Source organism: Aquarana catesbeiana, linkage group LG01 (genome assembly GCF_042186555.1).
Source record: "Aquarana catesbeiana isolate 2022-GZ linkage group LG01, ASM4218655v1, whole genome shotgun sequence".
In the NCBI taxonomy this organism is placed as follows: Eukaryota; Metazoa; Chordata; class Amphibia; order Anura; family Ranidae; genus Aquarana; species Aquarana catesbeiana.
In genome coordinates, this window is record NC_133324.1 from 116,628,653 (window position 1) to 116,652,142 (window position 23,490).

The 23,490-nt window shown below is 43.3% G+C and overlaps 1 protein-coding gene across 2 annotated transcripts in view; it reads left to right on the plus strand.

Moving 5' to 3' along the window:
- ZSWIM6 (zinc finger SWIM-type containing 6) overlaps positions 1-23,490 on the plus strand; it is a 198,054-nt gene that overhangs the window by 73,436 nt on the left and 101,128 nt on the right. For both annotated transcript variants that reach the window (XM_073623231.1, XM_073623239.1), the window contains exon 2: positions 3,429-3,785. In XM_073623231.1, coding sequence (XP_073479332.1) covers positions 3,429-3,785 — 357 coding nt within the window. The remainder of the gene's footprint in view (positions 1-3,428; positions 3,786-23,490) is intronic.

The following is a 23,490-nucleotide window of genomic DNA, read 5'->3' on the forward strand; positions in this document are numbered from 1 at the left end:
TATTCACAGTAGGTAAATGTGCAGGTGAGATCGGGTAGTCCACAAAACAATGTAGAGTCTATTTTTTTTTTTTTTTCAACTGTGGTCTCGTTGGTTTTTCTTCCTTATGACTTATCTTTAAAAAAAAAAGTGGCTGCCTGGAATGATTCCAAACCTGGTTCCACCTTGTGTTTAAACTTACATTGCCTAGTCTTCAGGTATTTTAGGTTACAGAAGGACTTCCAGAGGTAGTTGACTTTAATCTGATGGACTGATGTTGAGATATGATTGTAAGAAAGCGTTTGCTACATATTTCCTAAGTCTCCGTAACTGTAAAGCTCATCAACAGACAAATATTAATGTAGAACTATAGGCAAAATTATTTATTTTTTCCATTTTTAAGTAAGAAAGGGTAATAACCCCTGCCAGATTTTTTTTTTTCGCCATCTGTATCTCATTGTGGAGATTTCCATTCACTTCCTGTCCCATAGCCAAACAGGAAGCTATGGGAACATTCTACTCTATTACCTTTCTGAGGACAACCCAAAATTTCGGGATTTTCTTTTAACTTTCAGTGATAATGGTAAACAGGACAAATATATAGGGTGAATCTCCCTAACAGAGGCACAGACCTCAATAAGAAACCTAATAGGTGATCTAATCCCTCTCTACTCTATCCAAAACTAAAAAGTTTTTCCTTTAGTTATACTTTAGGCCCAATTCTCTTGCACCTTGCTCTAACCCATCCTGCACATTTGAAGAAACATATACTCAGATTTTATACATATACTTAAATATAGGCAGATTTTTTTTTTTTGTTTGTTTGTTTAAAAATAACAAACATGACATACTTACCTGCTCTGTGCAGTGGTTTTGCACAGAACAGTATAAATCTTCCTCTTCTCAGGTCCCCCGCAGGCACTCCTGGCCCCTCCCTCCTGCCTAATGCCCCCATAGCAAGTTGCTCCCAAGCCGCTGCTCTGTGTCCATTCACACACATCTCCGCCCTGCCCCTGCTGTCTCCTCATTGTCTCACTGGCTGTGATTGACAGCAGGGGGAGCCAATGGCTGCCACTGCTGTTTCAGCCAATGAGGAGGGAGAGACCTGGGAGAGCCAAAGGCCCTCGTGCACATCTTTGGATCAGGCTCAGGTAAGGTGGTGTGTTTTTTTTTTTTTCTGGTAGGCTCATGCACACTTTTTTTTTTTTTTTTTTTAACTTTATGCATAGAATGCATGAACATAAAAAAACCCTTTAGCCTTTACAACCACTTAAAACAGAAGTAAACCCATCGATCTGACAGTTTCAAAAAACAGGACGTGCCGGAAATGTAACTCACATTGGTTGTGCTCTCAACCAAACTGTCAAACCATCCAATGGCTAGTGTCATAACTGATCACATGTGCAGCATTATGGTAGTTGAAGATTAAACAGGGCCAAGATGGCAGCTTCCTTGGCTGAAAACGATAGGAGGGTTTACTTCCACTTTAAGTTTGCCATCCAGGCCCGTCTCTGTCGCTGTAGATGTTCCCATCCTGGCCAGTCCCCGACAGTCCTCTTGCAGTTACATCACTGGTGCAGATGACTTTTCAGGATCCTGAGAGAACCCCACTGCTAGACACTTTTAGTGATGTAGACATCTGAAGGACAATGTAAAATGGCAGGAGAAATAGAGACTGGAGCTTCACGTGACCTGAGCTTTAGGTGAATAAAGAGAACATTTTAGTTGGAATTATTTTCATTTGTAACGCCAGTGGTCAGAAGCTGGTGTGGAGGATAGGGGCATCCCGGAGATCCGTTTTTTACATTTGTCTGTACCGGATGCTCTCTACTTTCCTACACGCTCTGGTTCACAGCTATTTTTAATAGAAGTATCTTCTCTTTGCTTTTCTTTTAAAGATCCCCTTTGCACATTTCCCTTCCACTTCTTCATCCTTAATTCTGTTATCTCAAGCATGCCGGTGATTTACACCTTGGGAAATGGAGTGGGTTGGTAATGGTAATAAAGAAACAGGGCGGACCCCTTTCCTTTACAGAAATGAATATAATAGGAAGCACACTGTATTGTGATAATAAAGCTTAAACTAGCTTTGTGTAATCCCAACAGTACCAATTACCGATTGCACAAGTATAGAGAACTTATAGATTACCATTTATACCCAGTTTTAGGGTGTTTGCCCCAGGGAAATGTATTGTAAGGTTTTCACTGGAGAATTTGTATTCAGATTTATTTGCCTTGTTTTCCTGAGATTCATCTAGTCTTGAAGTCTTCATTTCTATTGCGTTTGATACAAATAAGATACGTGTACAATTTTTTTTTTCTTTGTATGAGATGAGTTTTCTGGATAACCACTGCTTCTCTACAAATATCACAGGAGTCAGTTTTGCATGCAAAAAAAAGTGCTATATAGATGACAGGATAAAGGAGGAATTATTCAGGTTTTGCAAAGCCTTCTGACAGGTGCGCCAGATTGAGGTTCTTCTAATTACCGACACTAAGCCCTGGTTCACACTTATGTGACTTCATATGCGCTCCAGAATGCATGGAATCGCATGACAAGTGAAATAACATGACTTTCTATGTCGGCTGTTTACATATTTGCAGTCTGGACGTAATGCATTTTTAAAAATTGTATTGTGCATGTTTGGTGCAATGAGGTTTTCATCTCCATAGAGCAGCCTTTCTCAACCTTTTCAACACAGAGGAACCCTTGAAATACGGGGAACCCCTGCTAAAAAATAGAAATCTGCAAATCCTGATACATTAGTGTGATGGTCAGTGGGAAGAATGGTCCTTACACTTGTGGTCATTGGGAAGAATTACAAACTTACAGATAGCTAAAAAGATCAATGGTGTCGGTGGGAACTTATCCGAGAGGCAGAAATGGCCCAATGCTGAAGGGACCGCTAGCAACCTCTGGAGGAACCCTGGTTGGGAATCACTGCCATAGAGATTGACAAATTTTGCTTTGAATCTAGGAGCCTGTTTAAAAAAGTTAGGAGCGAGTTCTTTTTTAACTAACAAAGCTTTATTTTCAACAACAAAACCTCCCACACCACAAAGACATGCTGGTAGGGTCATTGGCTCCTGTCTAAACTGGCCCTAGTATGTGTATTTATGAATGTGAGTTGGGGACCTTAGATTGTAAGCTCCTTGAGGGTAGGGACTGATGTGAATGTACAATATATATGTAAAGCGCTGCATAAATTGATGGTGCTATATATGTACCTGAAATAAAAAATAAATCTATAGGTATGATAAGTAAGGTTTAAAGAGTGAATGTTCAGTGGTTGTCTTTTCCGTTCCACACCGACCACATTCTCCTGCTACATAACATTCCAGACCAAGTTTTATAGTGTTCACCTTTTTCACCATTGTTTGACTTTAGAAATAAATGTTGTCTCCAGAATTTTAATAACTTTTTTTTTCCCCCTCTCCCTTCCTTCTAGGTTTTCACTTAAGCGGCACAGTGACAGAACCTGCGACACAGTCTGATCCAGAATCCGTTTGCAATGTAGCCATCAGCTTTGACCGTTGCAAGATTACCTCAGTTACCTGCAGCTGTGGAAACAAGGACATCTTCTATTGCGCCCATGTGGTGGCACTTTCTTTATACCGCATCCGCAAGCCCGATCAGGTCAAGCTGCATCTTCCTATTTCAGAGACCCTATTTCAAATGAACAGAGACCAGCTGCAGAAATTTGTACAGTATTTGATTACAGTTCACCACACAGAGGTCTTGCCAACCGCTCAGAAACTAGCAGATGAAATTCTGTCCCAGAACTCTGAAATCAACCAAGTTCATGGTGAGTGGTGCTTTTGGTCAGAACCCCCCCCCCCGCCCCCCCCCGCCTGTATTCCCATTCATGGCTTCTCAGAAATGTGGGCCTTGCTTCTCTCGCTTTTGTCTGCACAGGTCCATTAGTCATTTTGGATTTACAAAAACATTTTGGTGGCATTTAAAGCCACACACTGGAAACCGGGCTCTTTGCACAATCCGTGTTTTTTGAGTTTCTGTGCCATTCCAATATTTCTGGGTTTGCTTTCCGGAGTATGTGTTTCTATCATATTTAGAAATGGAAATGGTTTGGTTCAGTCACATACAACTCAGATGGACTTATTAAAGGGATTTTATTTTTTTAATGCAGATAAAATGTTTTTTTTTTTTTTTTTTTTTGATAGGGAATTGGCACACTCCATCCCTTAGCACATCCCAATCCCGTCTTGGTTTTTAAGGCTCTCTCCTCTTCTGGGAGTTTAAAGCCAAAGTAATGCCATTCTAGGTGGGTGACCGACTCTCACGGGTGAACTGGAACCTAGGGGTGCTGCACAGCTCGTCTGTGAAATTCAGTAACATGCACAGATCTGGAATATTCCTGCACTCCTTGGTGTCTTTATTTACAAAGATACTAAGGAGTGCAGAAATATTCCAGATTTCTGCATGTTACTCTTCTGGGAGTGTCTAATTACTGCCTGTGCTGGCCCAGCTCTTCCCTACTTCTTCCTACCACATACCCTGTTATGTAGCATCCAGTGGAGGAGTGTAAGGTCATACTATAGAATATAACTTGAGCATTGAGTGTGCTGTAGCTTCTGAGATCACATTCATGATGGAGGTGCCCAGTAGTGTCCTCAGGGATTCTACAAAAGAGGATTTTACAGGTAAAGCAAAAAACATAGAACCTTGATGTTGAAATGAATCATCTGACGACGAGGACTCTTTAAAGGGTTACTCCTATTTTACGGGGGAAAAAAAAAATAGCAAATAAAAAATAAATAGTATAGCGTATACAATTGTGACACAAGTCATATTGTAATCGAATGTTATTCAAAATTACCTTTCCGTTTCAATCTGCAGCTCTGTCGTTTTATGTAAAATACAATGGAATATGGCTACCTGGAGGTGTTTTGTACACAGGTGTACAGAACGCCCCCCAGAAATTTTTCTTGTTTGAATGATTGGCTCACTGATTTTACCAAAAGTCTGCCGTAAGATACAAATCAGATTTTTGGCATCCCCTGCAGAAAAAATTTCATTTTTGGTGAGATGCTTTCAAAGGGAAATCTCATCTAAAGGGGATGCAGGCCCAGTCAATATTCCTCATTAGAGCCCTGCAGGTGCAGAAGCTGACAATTCTAAAACCACTCCCATACAGGTTCACTTTGCACACGGACACAGACAAACAAACCGCTATATCTTCAGAATAACAAAAGGTAGGAAATCTGAAATAAAGTTTGTTAAAATCCCTGCATTGTACATAGATCACCCAGAAGGGAATGTGTTTTTTTTCTCAACAAAAGTGGAGTTACACTTTAAATTCTTTTTAAAGTAGTTGGTCACATCAACTGAATTTGTTTTGAAATGTGGAATATGCTTTGCCACTCATCAGAGTAACTTCATCTGTTCTGATAAGTGCCAGGAACATGCATATGTTCTTCCCATATTTGTGTTATTAAAAGGTAGCTGTGTATTTGGCAGTCTCATTTACCGTACCAGCTTTGCAAGGGGGTGAGGTAAGCTACACAAGGGAGTGCATTGTTTTCAGTGAGTCAGCCAACCTATAGACGGGCATTAAGAGAAGGAGCTGTAAAGCACAAGAATTGTGTAGTCTCTAAAGGAAGTAGAGTATATGGGAAATGAATCACACTTTGCTAGTAGATGTAAATTAAATTGCACAAAGAAATTGTTTTTTTTTTGTTTTTTTATGTACTTTAAAAGACAGATTGCTAAGATTTACATAAAAACATTTCTATATCTCTATCTATATCTCAATAAATGGTAAAGTCTGTGCAACATAATAGCCGGTCAGCACTTTTAATGAACCTATTCTGCTATTGAGCAGATGCATAACAGAATGTAAAACGGCACAGTTCATGATCACAATGTGCCTGTATTTTTTTATTTATTTTTTTCCTAACTCTTTTATGGCTAGAGGTCATTAATGGCCAGGCCAAAGATTGCAGTCTGGTTATGACCACAGTGTAGCTTGATCTAGCAATCACATAAAAGGAACCATTCTGAACCACAGGTGGAAGGAAAGAAAATCGCTTGATTTCCGCAGCTCTATTGTGTTCGCCGCAGTTTTCTTTTAGTTGCTGAAAATCTGTTGTGCGAAAGTCATAGCGTCTACAAACTATGGTGTATGTCTGACACTGGGTGGGAAATTACTAACTTACATTGACATCAGCAGTGACACTAATATAATACAGTGATCAGTGATAATATACTATACACAGTCACTGTAGTAATGACACTGGCTGGGAAGGGGTTAACATTTTGGGGCAATCAAGAGGTTAAGTTTGTGCCTAAAAAAGTGTCAGCACTAGTTCACATTAAATGCGGCTTTGAAATCATGCAACTTCTTCTGAAATCTCACGATTTCAAAGCCGCATGTCAGTGCGACTTGTGTGACTTTGAAGACCTCTGTGCGGGTTCATGCACAAATATCTATGCAAGTCGCCCGAAATTGCCAAACGTAGTGCAGAAACGACTTTTTCAAATCCACGCGGCACCGCCAAGTAGGCATCGCACCGATTTAAACAATGCCGACAGTAGGGTGCAACTTGTCATGCAACTTGACCTGTCAAATCGCATGCCAAGTGGCTCGGATGTGAATGAGGGTTAAATGTGTGTATTATGTGCTGCTTTTCTTTTCTAAAGCCCACATTCACACTGAGGGTGGGTTTGTAATCGTGCAAGTTCAACTGAACTGACACGATTTCAAACCGGCATTTCAGTCCGACTGATATCTATGCGGGTTCATGCACAAATGTCTATTGAAATCGCCCCTGAAGTCGCCAAAGGTAGCACAGAAACTGCTTTAAGGAATCGGTGTGGCGTTGCACCGATTTGGACAGTGCCATTGCCAGAAATAGGCTCCGATTTGGCATGCGATTTGACATGTCAAATCGCATGCCAAATTGGGCCAATGTGAACGTGGTCAGAAGTCTATTTGTTCCTTCTCCCTGCGCGCCCTGTACCCAGAAGAGGCCAGTGATGTGCAGGTATGTCGCTGTGTCTTTAGTAGCCGCCCATCCACAGTACAATGCAGGTGTTCTAAAGATGTTAACCACTTCAGCCCCGGACCATTTGGCTGGCCAAAGACCAGAGCACTTTTAGCGATTCGCCACTGCGTCGCTTTAACTGACAATTGCGCGGTCGTATGATGTGGCTCCCAAACAAAATTGACGTCCTTTTTTATTTCCCCACAAATAGAGCTTTCTTTTGGTGGTATTTGATCACCTCTGTGGTTTTCATTTTTTGCGTTATAAACAAAAAAAGAGCGGCAATTTTGAAAAAAAAAAAACATTTTTTTTCCCTCAGTTTAGGCCGATACGTATTCTTCTACATATTTTTGGTAAAAAAATATCACAATAAGCGTTTATTGATTGGTTTGCGCAAAAGTTATAGCATCTACAAAATAGGGGATATTTTTATGGCATTTTTATTAATAATTTTTTTTTTCACTAGTAATGGCGGCGATCAGCAATTTTTATCGTGATTGCGACATTATGGCGGACAGATCGGACACTTTTGGCGCTATTTTGGGACCATTCACATTTATACAGCGATCAGTGCAATACAAAATTCATTGATTGCTGTGTAAATGTGACTGGCAGGGAAGGGGTTAACATTAAGTGGAGCTGTAGGGGTTAAGTGTGTCCTAGGGTGTGATTCTAACTGTGGGGGGGGGATGGGCTGTGTGTGACACAACACTGATCACCACTCCCGATTACAGGAAGCTGTGATCAGTGTCATTGGGCAGAACGGGGAAATGCTTGTTTACATCAGCATTTGCCCGTTCTTCCTCTCCGTGAGACGATCGCGGGTATCCCTGCAGACATCTAGTCCGCGGGACCCGGGATCACGCTCACGGAGCTCCCGGCAGGTGCGCACCCATAAGCCGCCTCTTAAAGGGCAGTGTACAGGTATTTTAATCTGCCTGTACACGCCCTTCTTCTGCAGTATATCGGCGTGAGCCGGTCGGGAAGCAGTTAAAGGAAATCTGTCAGTAAATTGTGATGGATAAAGCCATTATTAAACCACCAGCCTGCCTTCTTCCTGAGCAGTGACTTCATTAGCAGATAATAGTCATAGTTTGTTTCATTGTCCCAGAACTATAATCTAGCACAATGTGGTCTTCTAACCCAGGGTTCTATCTTTGTGACAATTTCTTCATTTGGAGGGGGTGTAAAGTAAGTGCCATACCCTTCTTGCAGCTAAACTGCCAAAACTTAAGTAGGTGACTTCTCTGACCAGATCACATCCACATTCATGTAGGCTCTTTCCATGGGGCAGAAGGTTGACCTGGAAGGTCAGTCAGCAAGCTGCATCCACCAGACTGAAGAGAGTGCAGATTATTGTTTAGCTCGGTTTGCTTTGAGCTCTTGCTGTGATCTGCTTGTCACTGAACCAGCCAGACCGCAATGTGTATGTATACAGTACAGGAATACATTTGTCAGGGCTTATGCTTAGAATTATTTTAGTTTGAAAAAAAAAGACTCGTAGACTGACATAGCCGTAGAAGGTTTAAAAATTGATGGCAAGTCAAATTTAACTTGTGAGAACAAGCCCTTCTCCAGTCTACAGACAATTACATGCATTGTATAAATAATAGAATAATACCAGCCTAATCCTAGCCATGAGCCTTCAGATGGTGTCATGAAGACCCGGCCCTATACCATGTTTCCAATACCGCAGAGCAGATCGTGTTGTGTGTCCACATAGCAGGATATTCTCCATGTGTTCTCCCTGGGGAAGACACTGTCCTGATTAGATAACACTACCAACTGGGCTACTGAAACAGATACCAGGTTGAATGGCAGTTCCTGTTAACCCTTTTATTGTCTGCTTAAGTCAGCTAGTGTATTGCTACTTTAACATTTTAAAAGATTCTATTTCCAAAAAAAAAAAGAGGGGGGGGGGGGGTTCCCAAATAACTGGTCCTCTTATCTCAAGTGTCTGTACCCTTTATTGTGTATTTAACAAGCAAAAGGAAAGCTCTTTAAAATGAAATAAATGTATTTTCCAAGGCAGACGTACCCCCCCTAGCACACTGTTTGGTGGTGTTTTTTTTTTTTTTTACCTAATGTGTCCACTAGGGTTGCACCGATACTGCTTTTTTTTTTTTTTTTTTTTTTGACGGCGAGTACCGATCCTTTCGGTCAAGTAATCGCTGATACCTTGTAATCGATACCTTTAGCAGTGCGATATGAGCAGGAAATGCGGTGCAATTCCTGTCCGAAGCTCATGTGATTTCCCCCACCGTTCCTGTGTGAACCCAGGCTGAAGTCACTATGACAAGCCTGCGCTCACACAGGAGCAGTAGGCGAAACCGCTTGCGATTTGGACAGGATTCGCACCGCGTTCCTGTTCAAATCGCATGCGATGCTTTGCAGTGCGATTTGAGCCCATTCATTTTTATGGGCTCAAATTGCACTGAAAAGATTTTGGTTTTAGGTATCGGAGCATTTGCACGAGTGTTCAGTATCGGCACTGATATTGGTATCGGTGCAACCCTAATGTCTACAGTAGTTCAATCTCTATTTTTTTTTAAATGGCCATAGATGGATCGAAATTCAGCAGGTTCAGCAGGGACTGGCAGAATTTATTCCATGTGTGGCTGCTCCTACTGAACAGAAGTCGATCTAATGAACAGACTAGTTGCAAAAAATTTCCCAATCCACAGCTGCAGCCAATGGACAGCAGCTTCTGATCAATGCATTCTGATAGAGAGTCTCCACTGTCGGAAAACAATGCCTCAGCAAAGAGGATTCCTCCATCCAACATGATTGTGTGGATGGGGGGGTCAGTCCCCTTTTTTTTTTTTTTTCTTGGGGGGTGGGGGTGCTGAACGAGATAAAAAAGTGATCTATCTGTGGCCAGCCTAAGGTCCCTTTCACACGGGCTGTCCGATCAGGTCCACATGTCAGTTTTTCAGGGGGACCGGATCAGACCCTCCAGTCTCCCCTATGGAGCGGCAGATGTCAGTGGTGACCTGTCTGCTGACATCCGCCGCTATCCGATTCTGTCTGCAAAAAATCGATTGGATGGTGGTCCTATTTTCCATCTGTCTGGTGGCTCAGATCGGATACGAACGGATTAAAACGCACAGGCGGTCCGTTTTCACCCGATTTCCCCATAGAGGAGAGCGGGACCTGTCATCGTCTTGCTCAGCGGGGATCAGAGGAGCGATCCCCTGCTGAGCATGCGGAGTCCGTTAGGCGGAGGTGCCGTGTGTAAGGGGCCTTAAGCAGCCTATAGATTAGTTAGTGTTTTTTTTTTTTTTTTCCCCAGTGTGCTGAATGAAAAATACTGACTCCATTCCCCCATCCGCACACTGGATGTTAATGGGCAGACTTCCCCGCCATCAGAATACACTGATCAGCGCCGATTGAGCAGCAAAAATCCAAAAGGGCGGTTTTACTGAAGTTGATCGATAGATTTTTGTACAACCAGCCTGCCCATACATGGACTGAAAATTGTCCCTGATGAACAAATTTCGATGTATGGCCGGCTTTAGTCTTTTACTTGAGTGTTTTAAAGAAGAAATTCAGTATATTGTAGCTGCAGTCCTTTAAAAACCTGGTACCAGTGACTGGAGTCCAGAACTCTTTTCAGAAGCCAGATCTTACTGGTACAGGTTAGAGGGAGGGAGCGAACCATCCACACTTCACTGTTGAGTGAAGTTCTGTTTACTCTTTACAACAGAGCGGCCATTTAAAAATTGTGACTGGCCCCTGGTGTCCATACAACTGCTAAACAAAAAGAGCTGCACATTGAACTGCACAATTTGCATTGAGCTCAGCTTGCACTGGGGGGATTCTGGAAATAGAGCCCAGCCATGTGACCTCTTATGTACTTTATGTCATGTGACCTCTTATGTTGTGTGACCCCTTATGTTGTGTGACCAGCCTCACTGCAGTCACACTTCTTTATTAGCTTTTGGTTCTACATTCTAAATGTTGTGCTGTACAGCTGTATACACATATTATTTGTGGCTAAGAACCCAAAGCTCTAAGCCAGGTTCTGTGGACATCTGATGGTGTCTGCATAGTTCCATAGGTTGCTAGGGGTGATATTCCTCACATCTCTTGGTGCCTGCATAGTTCCATGGGCAGACATCCCAACCTGCAAACATTTATTTCAGGGTGGTGGGCGTGGCTTAAACCCTGCTACAGTGGGCGTGGCTTAAATGAGGTGTGGTTTTATAGAGTCTGAGATGAGTAATGTTAAAGGGAATGTACAGTGCGGAGTGGACAGTGTTGGTCGGGCAGAGGGGTGGTGTCAGTAGTTTATTTAATAATTTTTTTTATAATTCAGCTTTTTTAAATTTTTGTTTACTATTTCACTTTGGTGAGATATCTGGGGTCTAAACAGACCCCTGACATCTCCTCTATGAGACAGGGAAAGGGACTGAGGACACAGATTCCCCAGTCCCTTTCTCAGCATTGAAAATGAATGGACAGGAGACAGCAGCTCCTGTCCATTCATAAACTGAGCAGAGTAAACACACAGGTTACTCTGCTCAGGAGCGATCTCGCTCACTGTGACCAATTCAGAAAAGGAAGGGGCCGGTAGGGAGAGGAGAGGCGGGAAGCCGGCTGTGGGGAATGAGGGAAGGCGAGCAGGGGGGGAGGGGAGCCATAGAAGAATGGGAGGAGAAGAACACGGAGGGGGGCTGGAGGAGGAGAATACAGGGAACAGTCGGGGATGATCGGTGCAGCAGGAGGGACAGCTGTGATCACCGATCTCCCTGTATAGCTTTTTAGCCGACAGCCGCGGGAGGGAGAGAAGGAGAAGCAGCTGTCGGCTTAACAGGGAGATCGGTGTTCACAGCTGTCCCTCCTGCTGCACCGATCATCCCCGACTGTAAACCAGGGGACCATCCAGGATCAGCCCTGCAGCCGGGATATCGGGCAGCACTTGCGGTTGCTAGGGGTGATTTACCTCACTTCTGATGGTACCTGCATAGTTCTTTTGGTTGCTAGGGGTGATTTTCCTCACATCTGATGGTACCTGCATAGTTTTTTTGGTTGCTAGGGGTGATTTTCCTCACATCTGATGGAGACTGCATAGTTCCATAGGTTGCTAGGGGTGATTTACCTCACATCTGATGGTGTCTGCTTTTTTCCAAAGTTTGCTAGGGGTGATATACCTCACATCTGTTGGTGCCTGCATAGTTCCATAGGTTGCTAGGGGTGATTTACCTCACATCTGATAGACTGCATAGTTCTTTTGGTTTCTAGGGGTGATTTACCTCACATCTGTTGGTGCCTGCATAGATCCATAGGTTGCTATCTGATGGTGCCTGCATAGTTCTATAGGTTGCTAGCAGTGATATACCTCACATCTGATGGTGACTGCATAGTTCCAGGGTCAAGACCACTTGGCAAACCCCCAGCTGTGTGACACAAGTAATCCGTTGCTTTCTTCCCACTATGAATTTGTGTTGGCATCAGTTCCCTAAGACCTGAGCATTATTTAAAGGGTTCCTATTGGGAAAAAAGTTTGTGAAAGGCTGCTGTATACATTCATACATGTGGGGAAATCTATCCAGCTGTGCATGTTGTGCTTAGCAGTAAGACCCCTTTCACACCGAGGGCGTTTTGCAGGCGCTATAGCGTTAAAAATAGCGCCTGCAATCCGCCCTCAAACAGCTGCAGCATTGTCTCCAGTGTGAATGCCCGAGGGCTTTCACACCGGAGCGCTGTGCTGGCAGGACGGGAAAAAAAGTCCTGCCAGCAGCTTCTTTGGAGCGGTGAAGGAGCGGTGTGTTTTACCGCTCCTCCACCGCTGCTCCCCATTGAAATCAATGGGGCAGCGCTTGGATACCGCCGGCAAAACGCCGCTATTGCGGGCGGTTTTAACCCTTTCTCGGCCGCTAGCGGGGGGTAAAAGCGCCCCGCTAGCGGCCGAAATGCGCCGCTAATCCGACGGTAAAACGCCGCTAAAAATAGCGGCGTTTTACCGCCGACGCTATGGGCGGCTCGGCGTGAAAGGGCTCTAAAATAGACATTTAAAATGTTTTTGAAAGCAGATGATGCCTGCTGCTCTGACTCCTTATACGTTCTTCTGATAAATAGACGGGCATTTCTCAACCCTCATATTGAACATTCTCGTTGCCTGGCTGTCTCTGGCTTCATTACCGTCTGGACAAGTCTGAACTCTTGATTGGAACAATGTCTCAAAGAGTTGCATTTTTGTCTAGGAGAGGTCAAGAATAGCAATGTAATGTAAGGGTTTCCTCAAGCAGACGTGTGGGTGTCGTGTATTGTAGGCTGTTCTCATTAACTTGTGTAAGTTGGTGCAGAACTTCCAGGAAAAAGTTTCACAATGAGTTGTGTGGCACATCAACATTAGGCAGCATGACAACATTGGACTGTAAAGCCTCATGTACACAGCTGCTGGTAAACGGACATTTAGGAGAAGTTGGGCATTTTTTTCAACTGCTCCTGAACTCTCCTCTATGTTATCTTATCAGTAGATGTACACAGGATGGTTTATAGTAGTTTCTAGGCAGTTGAGTTTAGGGGCTTTTTTTGGAACCCACAAAAATGCGTTCAGAAGCTGCGTTTAGAGGCATTTCAAATAATAAATGCGGCTACCCGCGTTTAGGCGTGTTTTCGTCTAGAAGCGTTTTTAAAGGGAAACATTTTATTTATTACTTTTGAGGTTGGAAAATGCTAAAAACACACCAACAATTCAATTATCACTGTATGCAAGCTTTGGTATACCATGTGATATTCCCCTCATCAGCCAATTATGCTGTACAATACACGACTTGCATTACTTGAAGCTGAAGTTGGGTCACCAACAGATGTTCCTCTGGTGGTACACTTTTCCTCATGTTGGTGTCCATGCAAACAAGACGAGGTCTAACCTTTTCCAAGAGAACGTCAAAGGTGGAAATTGACATCCGTGTAAAATAAAGATTTCTCTGGGTAATTACAGAGCTGAACATACTAGAAAGTAACCTGTGGACATGTGTTGAGCCATCAATGGATGTTTCCAGTAGTGATGAACTCTGGTCCTCTCACACAATTCTCTACGTCTTTGGGCCCTTCACAAAAGCAACATCAGGAGCATTTCCTCACACATTTCCTCACACATTTCCTCACACATGCTCATCATGGGATCCATATTAACAAAACAACCAAAAAATAACAGCCAACTACAAGCACACCGCTTTCTCAGCTGCTACTCACTGTTCTCTCACAGAGTGGCTGAAATAGTTAATAAATACTTGTTTTTAGTGCTTTCTAATCATTTGGGAGGGTCTCCTGAGGTTATCTTTAGTAAATGCTTCTGAACACAAACAAGGCTTGTAAACGCTACTAAACACATGTTTTTAAACTTGGATTACTAGCTGTGATGTTCCAGCGTTCAGGAGAGGTTAAGAAACATCCCGTATACATGAAACCTAAAGGCCATTGAAGTGTATTTCCACTTTATCAGCCACCTAATTGTATTTGTTGTATGTTCTCATTCACATAGCATACCTTTAAGAAAATATTTCAAATATTCTGCTTGGCTTTTTACTTGCTCTCTTACTTTTTACTTTACTAATATGAATTTTATGAACTGTTTATTTAAAAACAAAAGACAGTCCCAGTAACATAGCTCTATTTTAGTGTGTTAAAGTGACCCTGTCATTTACCTAACAGCCCTGGAGGAACCACTGTGTCATGGGACTGTGTCATGGGACCCGGAGATCAGTAGAGAAGGGGGCTCCAAAATGTTTTTAACAAAGGACCAGTTTACTATCCTTCAGACACTAGGGGGACCTTATTGTGGCCAGAGTAGAAAATTGTCCCAGCCTCAGTGAGGGCTGGTTCACACCACAAAAACGCACTTCAGATCGGATGCATTTCTGCATGCACAATTTTGATACGTTCCTGTGCATTTGTGATGCATTCCAGATGCTTTTTTTTTTCTGGAACTGCAACACCCTGGAACTGACCGCACTGGTGTGAACTATGCTATTGGAAACCATATAGCCTACTTTTCAGTGATGCTGAAAAAAACTCTCTGGACTGCATGTGGGGTGAACCAACACTGATAGTAATCAGTGGGCCAAAAAAGTCTGTAGTCCATAGGAGGAGAAATACCACCATATCTGTATCAATGGGATCAAATAGTGCCCTGTATCATTGGAAGTATCAGTGTCCAAAGGGCCAGGTAAAGGGCTGCATCTGGGCCGCTGTTTGGAGAGCAACGTTGGGTGATGGTGACAAGAAAAGCAAGCCTTTACTTTTTTTCTTTGCAGGGACGACGTTTATTGGCATTTTCAGTTAGATGACGGTCGTTTTAAAGTGTATTTCCACTTTTGCAGTGAAATTTGATAAACACCCACTATGTTAAGTATGCTGAATGAATGGGAGCACATTCCTTTTCTTAAAAATTATTTTAAATAGATAAACTTACATGTTTTTGTCAACCACAAACAATCATAAGCTTGCTTTTAGTTTTTAAACTTTTATTAAAAACTAGCTAGAATCCCACTGGTTGGTTTATAAAATAATCTGCTTTCCTTTTGCTTAAAGTTTTTCTCAGTTGGTCTCATTTTGTGTTTTTAAACAGATTTTCTGTCTTATTACTGGTGTTCTGTTAAAACTCTTCCATTAGTAAAAAAAAAATCTATGAGTTTGCTTTTTACCTGGTATATGCTGACATGACCGCCATCACCTCCTCTCAATTTCATTTTCCTTAGACATGGAGATGGACTAGCGGCTTAGTTTGGGATGACCAATATGACCGATTTTCACCTGTGTAGCTTATTCTTTTATTGTTACAGGTCTGTGATATCATACGGACCTGTTACAGTTGACTGGGTAGTGCTTTCTGTTGCATTAGGACCTGTAAGTTTGCCTGGATTGTTGTAGGCCTCTGGTGCCCCTGGTATGTAATAGAATAGCCTAATGTCTCTATATAGTGTTTAGGCATTTCACAGAGTAATTCTAGCTATGTTATATGGTTTAAAAATTGTTATACAAATCGTGATTCCTCTGGTTTAAAACCTCCAAACTTCAGAACAGACCTTGGTAATAGTTTGCTCTCTTATTGGCGCTATTCCTGTTCCGTCATTCTGAGTCGCCTTTGTGCTCCTGCACTGAAAGCTTGTCTCCAACACTAGGCTTCGGTGAGAGACTTGGACGTGTCTTTTTCCACCTTCCAGCAGCAGTCATCAGGAGTTGTGACAGCTCCTGCGTCACTGGGAGCACATAGCTGCACACCAGGCCAAAGCTGCGTGCAGTCATACAGATGGTTTTGAAATAAAGACACTAGTACAGAGCTATAAAAGCCAGTTTAGAGCAGTGAAAATACTCCCATCGTAAGCCAAAAACACAAATCCACCGTTGGGTTCCTGAGAGAAAAAATAAAACCTCTGCCGTCACTGAAGGCATGGGACGCCATCCCTATGACAGGTGAGAGCTTTGTAGACACATCCCAGGACCCCTAAAACTTTGCACAGCTACTGAGAGACAGAACGTAGGCCTTGCTTATGTTGGCTTCTAGAAGTCTCGGCTAAACAAGTTCCTGTAACGTTCATTTGTTTAATATAGCTTCCAGCTCTAAATATTCCAGTGCTACCCACCAGTTATTACCAGTGCTGGTTACACAGTAACCTAATTACACCTCGGGTCTTTTTTCTTTCAGTGAATTCACACAGGATTCTGGTAGATCTGACGTTTTAAACAAAGGTTGGCTGGACCGTCTGACACATTGTAAATGGAGACAACCGAGGGAAAGCTATAAAGATCTGACGCTCTAAATTCATGGAGACAGGCACGCCACAGGCACCAAGACTATGTTCCCTCTAACAATAAAATGAAGGGTTTTCTCCCATTATTCTTTTCACCCCTGCTATGTTTTTCATGTAGACGGTTAGCAGTTTGGTAGTTTGTACTGGTGAGGCATCGTGTTAGTTTTTGTTTGATTATGGCTGGGAAGTGTTGAGCCTGCATAAGTTTGACTGATAATGTAGACTAACTTGGGTTTGTCTGACCAGTAGGTGGGAAACCCCTAAGTAGACCATACTCACTCATAAGGTTTAACATTTTTCTATAATTAGACTGGCCGTTAGTGACAGACTGAGTGTACATGATCAGTAGCTTGTATCTTTAAATTGTAACTACCTTGTATGCTAAAGGTTCCTGCAGGCATTGTATGGCAGCTGGCCGTGCCACAAGATTCAAGCCAACTAAAAAAGTGTGCAAGCTTCTACCTACGTCAAGACACCCCCAGCTATTCCAGGAGAACTCAGTCAGTGGGAGAGAAGACCAGTTTGTTTCAGTTGCAACTTGATCTCTGTGCTTCAAAAATGGGATCTTTGGTGGACTGCCTCTGGAAGTCGGGTCCTTTGCCGAGCAGCTGCACTTATGCTAAAGCCTGGTACACACGGGTCGATTATCAGGCAGTTTAACAGAAACCGGGCGACATTTGGCCCAGTTTCCATCGGACAAGCCGTTGTGTACCTCAGCTTGTCCGATGGAATCTGACCGAACGTCCAACTTCTGTTGAAGGGGATGCTGGAAAAACCACAGCCTATCAGCATCTGATCAGCCCTTGTAGCCATTGGCTGCGAGCGCTGACCAGTGTGTGTTCTGGTGGGGGGGGGGGAGAGTCCCCCTGTCCGGACACAATAGCACAGCGCAGAGATCACTGTACTAACATCACATTGTTAGTACAGTGAATTCCTCAGGGGTTTTTTTTTTTTTTCTCAGCCTGCTGGATTAAACAAAATAAGGCTATCAATGTGTACCAGGCTTTACCAAAATGCTTTGGATCTTCTGATTGAATGCAAACCATTATCTGATTGGACTAGGTGGAGAGGCAGGCGATGACTTCATGCTCTCCACCTTGTCTGATCAGAGAATGCTTGGTTTGCATTTTCCTCAATGAATCCAAACCATTCTCTGCATGGTGCCCATGCCAAACAGCCAACCTCCTGTGTTCAGGATGCAGCAGGGTGGCCACTCAGCATGGGGGAAGCTATTGGCAATCATTGGAGTAATGGTGTCTACTTCAGTGATTTGCAGCTTCTAGGGGGATTGATAGATAGAGATATCTCTATCTATCTATCTATCTATCTATCTATCTATCTATCTATCTATCTATCTATCTATCTATCTATCTATCTATCTATCTATCTATCCTAATGCATCCTATGGCCCCTTAATACTTACCTGAGGTCCCTCTCTGTCCAGCGATGTCTAAGAGTGTCTCAGCTGTCTGAGATTCTCCCTCCTGATTGGCTGAGACACAGCAGTGGCGCCGCTGCTGTCAATCAAAGTCAGCTAACCAATCAGGGGAGAGAGGGGGTGGGGCTCCATGTCTGAATGGACACCGGGGGCTGTGACTCTGCACAGGTGCCCCCATAGCAAGCTGCTTGCTGTGGGGACACTCAACAGGAGGGAGGGGGCAGAAGCACAGAAGAGGGACATGAGAAGAGGAGGATCCGGGCTGCTCTGTGCAAATCCACTGCACAGAGCAGGTAAGTATAACACGTTTGTTATTTTTATAGGGAAAAAAAAATTAGACTTTAGTATCACTTATTGTAACCATGCATAAAATATCCATACCTGGAATATGAGTCTCTTGCGTGCATGTCTGACCATCCTCTGTTTATGGGTGGTCAGCTATCTAATGTCAATGGCTTGACTACCTTAGAGTTCTCACATTAAAGTGCTCTGTGACCCATCAAGGTTCAAATCCTTGCATATAAAATGCTCAGCCATTTGTTGGTTGTTCTAACTGATGTTGGTAATGGTGCTGTCAGCTAAGTGTAATCTTATCACAGCAGTGAAAGCAAACACATAGTAACTTTCTTAATAAACAAATACACACATTATCTAAAGTACCTTAGCAAAGGGTCCAAATTCCTTCTTTTAATAAGCTCTGCTTTGAAGTTTATGCTAGTCTCTGTTTTGGCAAGTCTGTGTCCTCTCATGCAAGTTTACATTCCTCCTCTGGCTGATTGTAGGCTTTAGCCCTTAAACACGTTTACTATAAACTGCCTGGGAGGCACCTGCAGCAAAAGAGCCGTTTGGTAACCAGTTTTTATAAGAATACAGTATATACATTCTACATGTAGTGACATCCTTGAAGTTGAAAATTATTGGTTAACTAATGAGCCAAAATGTTTTTGGACGTCAGTCCTTGAAGTCAAGTAAAATATTTGCCGACCTGATAACATAAGTCTATGTATTGGGTTTCAGTAATGCCTGAGTATTGAAATTGTAGATTAATTTTGCAAATAGTGGGTGTTGGACCCCAAAACTTTTTTTTTTTATACTTGTATGTCTCCAGGACAGGAAACCAAGGGAATACTAACAAAGAGGACACTCACAAAAAGGCAGGGTATTAATGCTTCTCTACTGAAAAGAGACATTTTTGGCTTTGTATGCTCTATAAAGCGGTTTGAAACCCCAAAAAAGTGTATACATTGCATATATTGCCAAGCCTTACATGGTGGCTGCATTTGTTTTTCTTGTTTGGCTTTTATTTATTTTTATCTTCAAGCGGTGATGTAGCTGTCTTATGCCACGTACACGCGCTCGGATTTTCCGACGGGAAATGTTTGATGGGAGCATGTTGTCGGAAATTCCATCCGTGTGTAGGCTCCATTGGACATTTTCCGACAAACAAAATTTGAGATCTGGATCTCAAATTTTCCGACAACAAAATCCGTTCTCATAAATTCCGATTGTGTGTACACAATTCCGACGCACAAAGTTCCACGCATGCTCGGAATCAAGCAGAATAGCTGCATTGGCTATTGAACACATTTTTCTCGGCTCGTCGTACATGTTGTACGTCACCGTGTTCTTGACGTTCAGAATTTCTGACTAGATTTGTGTGACCGTGTGTATGCAAGACAAGTTTGAGCCAACATCCGTCGGAAAAAAAACATGGATTTTGTTGTTGGATTGTCCGATAGTGTATACGTGGCATTAGAGTGTCACCACTGTGGATATAGAAGGAACAGAGGCACCTTTGGACAGCAGCATTTGTCTGTTCAGAACTTGACATGCAATGGGGTTGATTTACTAAAGGCAAATTGTCTGTGCACTGCAAGTGCAGTTGTTGTAGGAACATACAAGGAAAATTAAAACAGCATTTTTGCTTGCACATGATTGGATGATAGAGATCAGCAGAGCTTCCCTTCAGATCTAGAGCAACTGTACTTGCAATGCACAGACTGTTTGCCTTTAGTAAATCAACCCCAATGTCTCTGCTGCAACAGAATACCTTTACCTGCTTTTTTGTGATGCAAAGCATACAGGGAGCTGTTTACATTTCTGGCATATTGGTAATGTGCTGGGATGAGTAAGGTCATCCCACGTTTGGCCAATTAAGACTGACACCCGGAAGAAGTTGGGGAGGAGATGCCAGCACTGGCAAAAGACTTTGTAGGTGTCGGACCTTTGGAGAATAGGTGAGTATTTGCTTGACTTTAGTTCCACTTTTAAAATCAAACTCCACCTAACGCGTTTTAAGCAGGCAACAGACCTTTTTGTTTCCTTTTGAGATAATGGTTTTACATAAATAAAAGCTATCCATTGTAAGTATCCCACTGGTGTTATGTGGTTTGTCTCAACCCTTTAACTGACACTTTTGTTGAACAGCTTGGTCTGTTAAAGGAATTTGAAAAACAGGCTTACTGACCTGGATCACCAGTTGAAAATAAGAAGAATGCCTTCTGGAGAAGTCCAGCCTGAGCTTTTTAGTCTGGGCTTCTCCTCTGAGTTACAGGAGTGTCACCCATTTTGCATTGCTGTGACCTGTTTTCAGCGGAGAACGGTCTAAAGTCCGCTCTCCGCTGACGTCACTGCCATCAGTCGATGTGGCACGTCATCCCGACTTCCCAAGTCTGGATCGGCCAGCTGCCTTGATTGATGGTAGTCTCAGCGAGACTGCCTCTCTCTGCCCCTCCGCAGCTCTGTGTTCCAGTGCGTGTGGAGGAGCAGAGGGGAGAGACACTGACTTTCAGCAATGTCGGTCTGATGCTCCATCCACTGAGGTAAGTATGAATCAAAAACAAAAAAACCCATACTTCTCTTTTAAAGAAAAACTAGCCCAGCCACCATATCTAAGAACTGGTAAGCTGCAGTATTTAAAATCTAGGTTTTTGGGCTTGATGCCACTTTATAGCCAAAAAATGTATTTTTGGTAGTGAAGAGTTTAAAACCCATTTATTTATGGCCTGTGTTCTGTTAGGTTTCCTTTCACTTCCTGTCCCTGACACATGACAGGAAGTGAGAAGAAATCACTTCAAAGTGAGGGGAGTTCCCTTTTATGCAGCTGTCAACAGATGTCTTCATCAGAAGATTGATTCTCACCTAGTTCTGGTGACCACTCTAAAATTTTGGATCACTATAGTCTCCAAGACAACCTGAGAGGATGATTCTTGATATAAAAAAAAAAAGAAAACTGACTGTGGGGTCCAACCCTTCTCAGTTGAACGCAACGTTTGGGCTTAACATATCATTTTAAAGCTGGTGCCAATCACTCTTATGTAGAGAAGAGAGTTAGCAACAAGATACACTGATGGCATGGAGCTAGCAAGTTGTCTGATCTACTAAAGTGTATGCTCGGACCAATCTTTGCTATTGTGTAGGGTTTGGAACCCATTTTAGTTTTTCAGTTAAAAATTTGCTCTCACTTCCTGATTCTGCTTGCAAAGCTTTGCCAGACAGGAAGTGAAGGGAAGTCCCCGACAGCAACACAGGCAGCCTATGCTGGCCATCTTGGTGTGGAAATGATTGTGAATCTCTGATGGCTCTGAAACTGGTTAGATATCTGTGAAACTGCCCTGTAATACCACTCCAAAACATGGGTTGAAGTAGGTGTAGTAACAACTCTTCATAAACACAATAATCTCCACTGGCACATGCTTGTTCCAGGTCACTAACTTAAAAGTTAGGCAGGCCATAGACGGTGTGAATTTCTTTCCTGCAATGAGGGGTGGGGGATGGTCTTTCCCAGCGCCTCCATCAGCTGGGTACTAGGAATGGGCTCGGGCGTGTTTGGGATCCTAGTCCCAACACTCCTGCCTGATCCCTCCAGGAAGCTGACACACTGCTAATCACAGACAATGAGACATTTCCCGGTCTGCAGCTGCACAGATCGGGACATGTCTTGCTACCTGTGATTAGTGGTTTGCGGTGTTTGCTTCCTGGCGGGATCAGCCAGGTGGGTTGGGACTAGTTTTCCGAACACGCTCAAGCCCATTTCTACTTGGTACATTCAGCCTGTCCATTAATGGTTCGAATCTCGGCAGCTTCAGCGGGATTTGAACCGTGTATGGGCCGGTGTCCTGTCGAACTGTCCCCCATCGGATAGTGCATGCGCAATTAACACTACATTGTGGCACACGCTCCCGATGCTCGTACAACTCTGCAAGGGGCAGGTGTAGGGGGGATGCATACAGAAGATGGCCAGAGCTCATACAATGGGGGTGTATTTCTCAAAGGGGAGGATCTTTGCGGGGCGTGTTTAAACAACTGAAAGGTGGGTTTTGCAATGTTGATGGGCGGGTTTGCTTTTACATGCTTTTCAATATTACATCCGCCCCTTTGAGAAATCCTCCCCCATCGTATGAGCTCTGGCCATCTTCTATATGCATCTGCCCCTTGCAGAGTTGCACGAGCATCTGGAGCATGTGGCACAATGTACTGTTAATTGCGCAGGCACCGTGTACATCTGATGAACAGCTGTTCATGTTCGGAGACTTTCAGCGTCTCCTTTGTCCTCCGTACTGCGCAAGCCCTGCACAGTACAGGGCGGACACTATCCGATGGGGGACCTTTCTCGGCAGAACACCGGCCTTCATGAAGAAAGGATGATGATTAAAGCCTCAATTACTGCAGACGTAACTAATGTCTGAGGTAGCTCCTGCATTGAAACAAACTCCCAGCTGCTATTACAGCCTTATTGCACTATTCTATGTTTACTGGTCAGAAAGCACATATATGAAAATGTATACAGGCAACTGGCACAGGGTCAGTGAGGTTTCAATCGGGTGCCTTGTGGTGGAAGAATTAATCAAAGCCAATAGGGCGACCAAAGGAGGAGGAGCCTGTGGTGCAATCACGTTACTTGAGCAACTGCAGGCTGAGTGACATGAAGGCCCCATTCACACCTGAGCGTAGCGTTTTCAGGCAGAAAGTCGCGTGATTTTACCACATTATTTTACCACCGTTTTTTTGCCGCGATTTTTGCAGTTCAAAAGGTCGCCAATGCAAAAATCTGAAAAATGCCCAAATCTGCCTAAAAGAAAAAGTTCCAGAACTTGTTTGAGATTCAGGCGTTTTGGAGCTTCTGGCTTCAGGCGTTTGAGTGGAGATGTGCACCATCTCCAAAGAGGATAATTGATTTTTTTTCCCCTCCAGTGTTTTGTAGCTTCAGGCTTCAAGCCACAAAACGCTCAGGTGTGAATGGGGCCTTAGTCAGGAGTTCCCCAGGAGAAGAACCAACGAGCACTGGATACAAGTTTGCGGCAGATA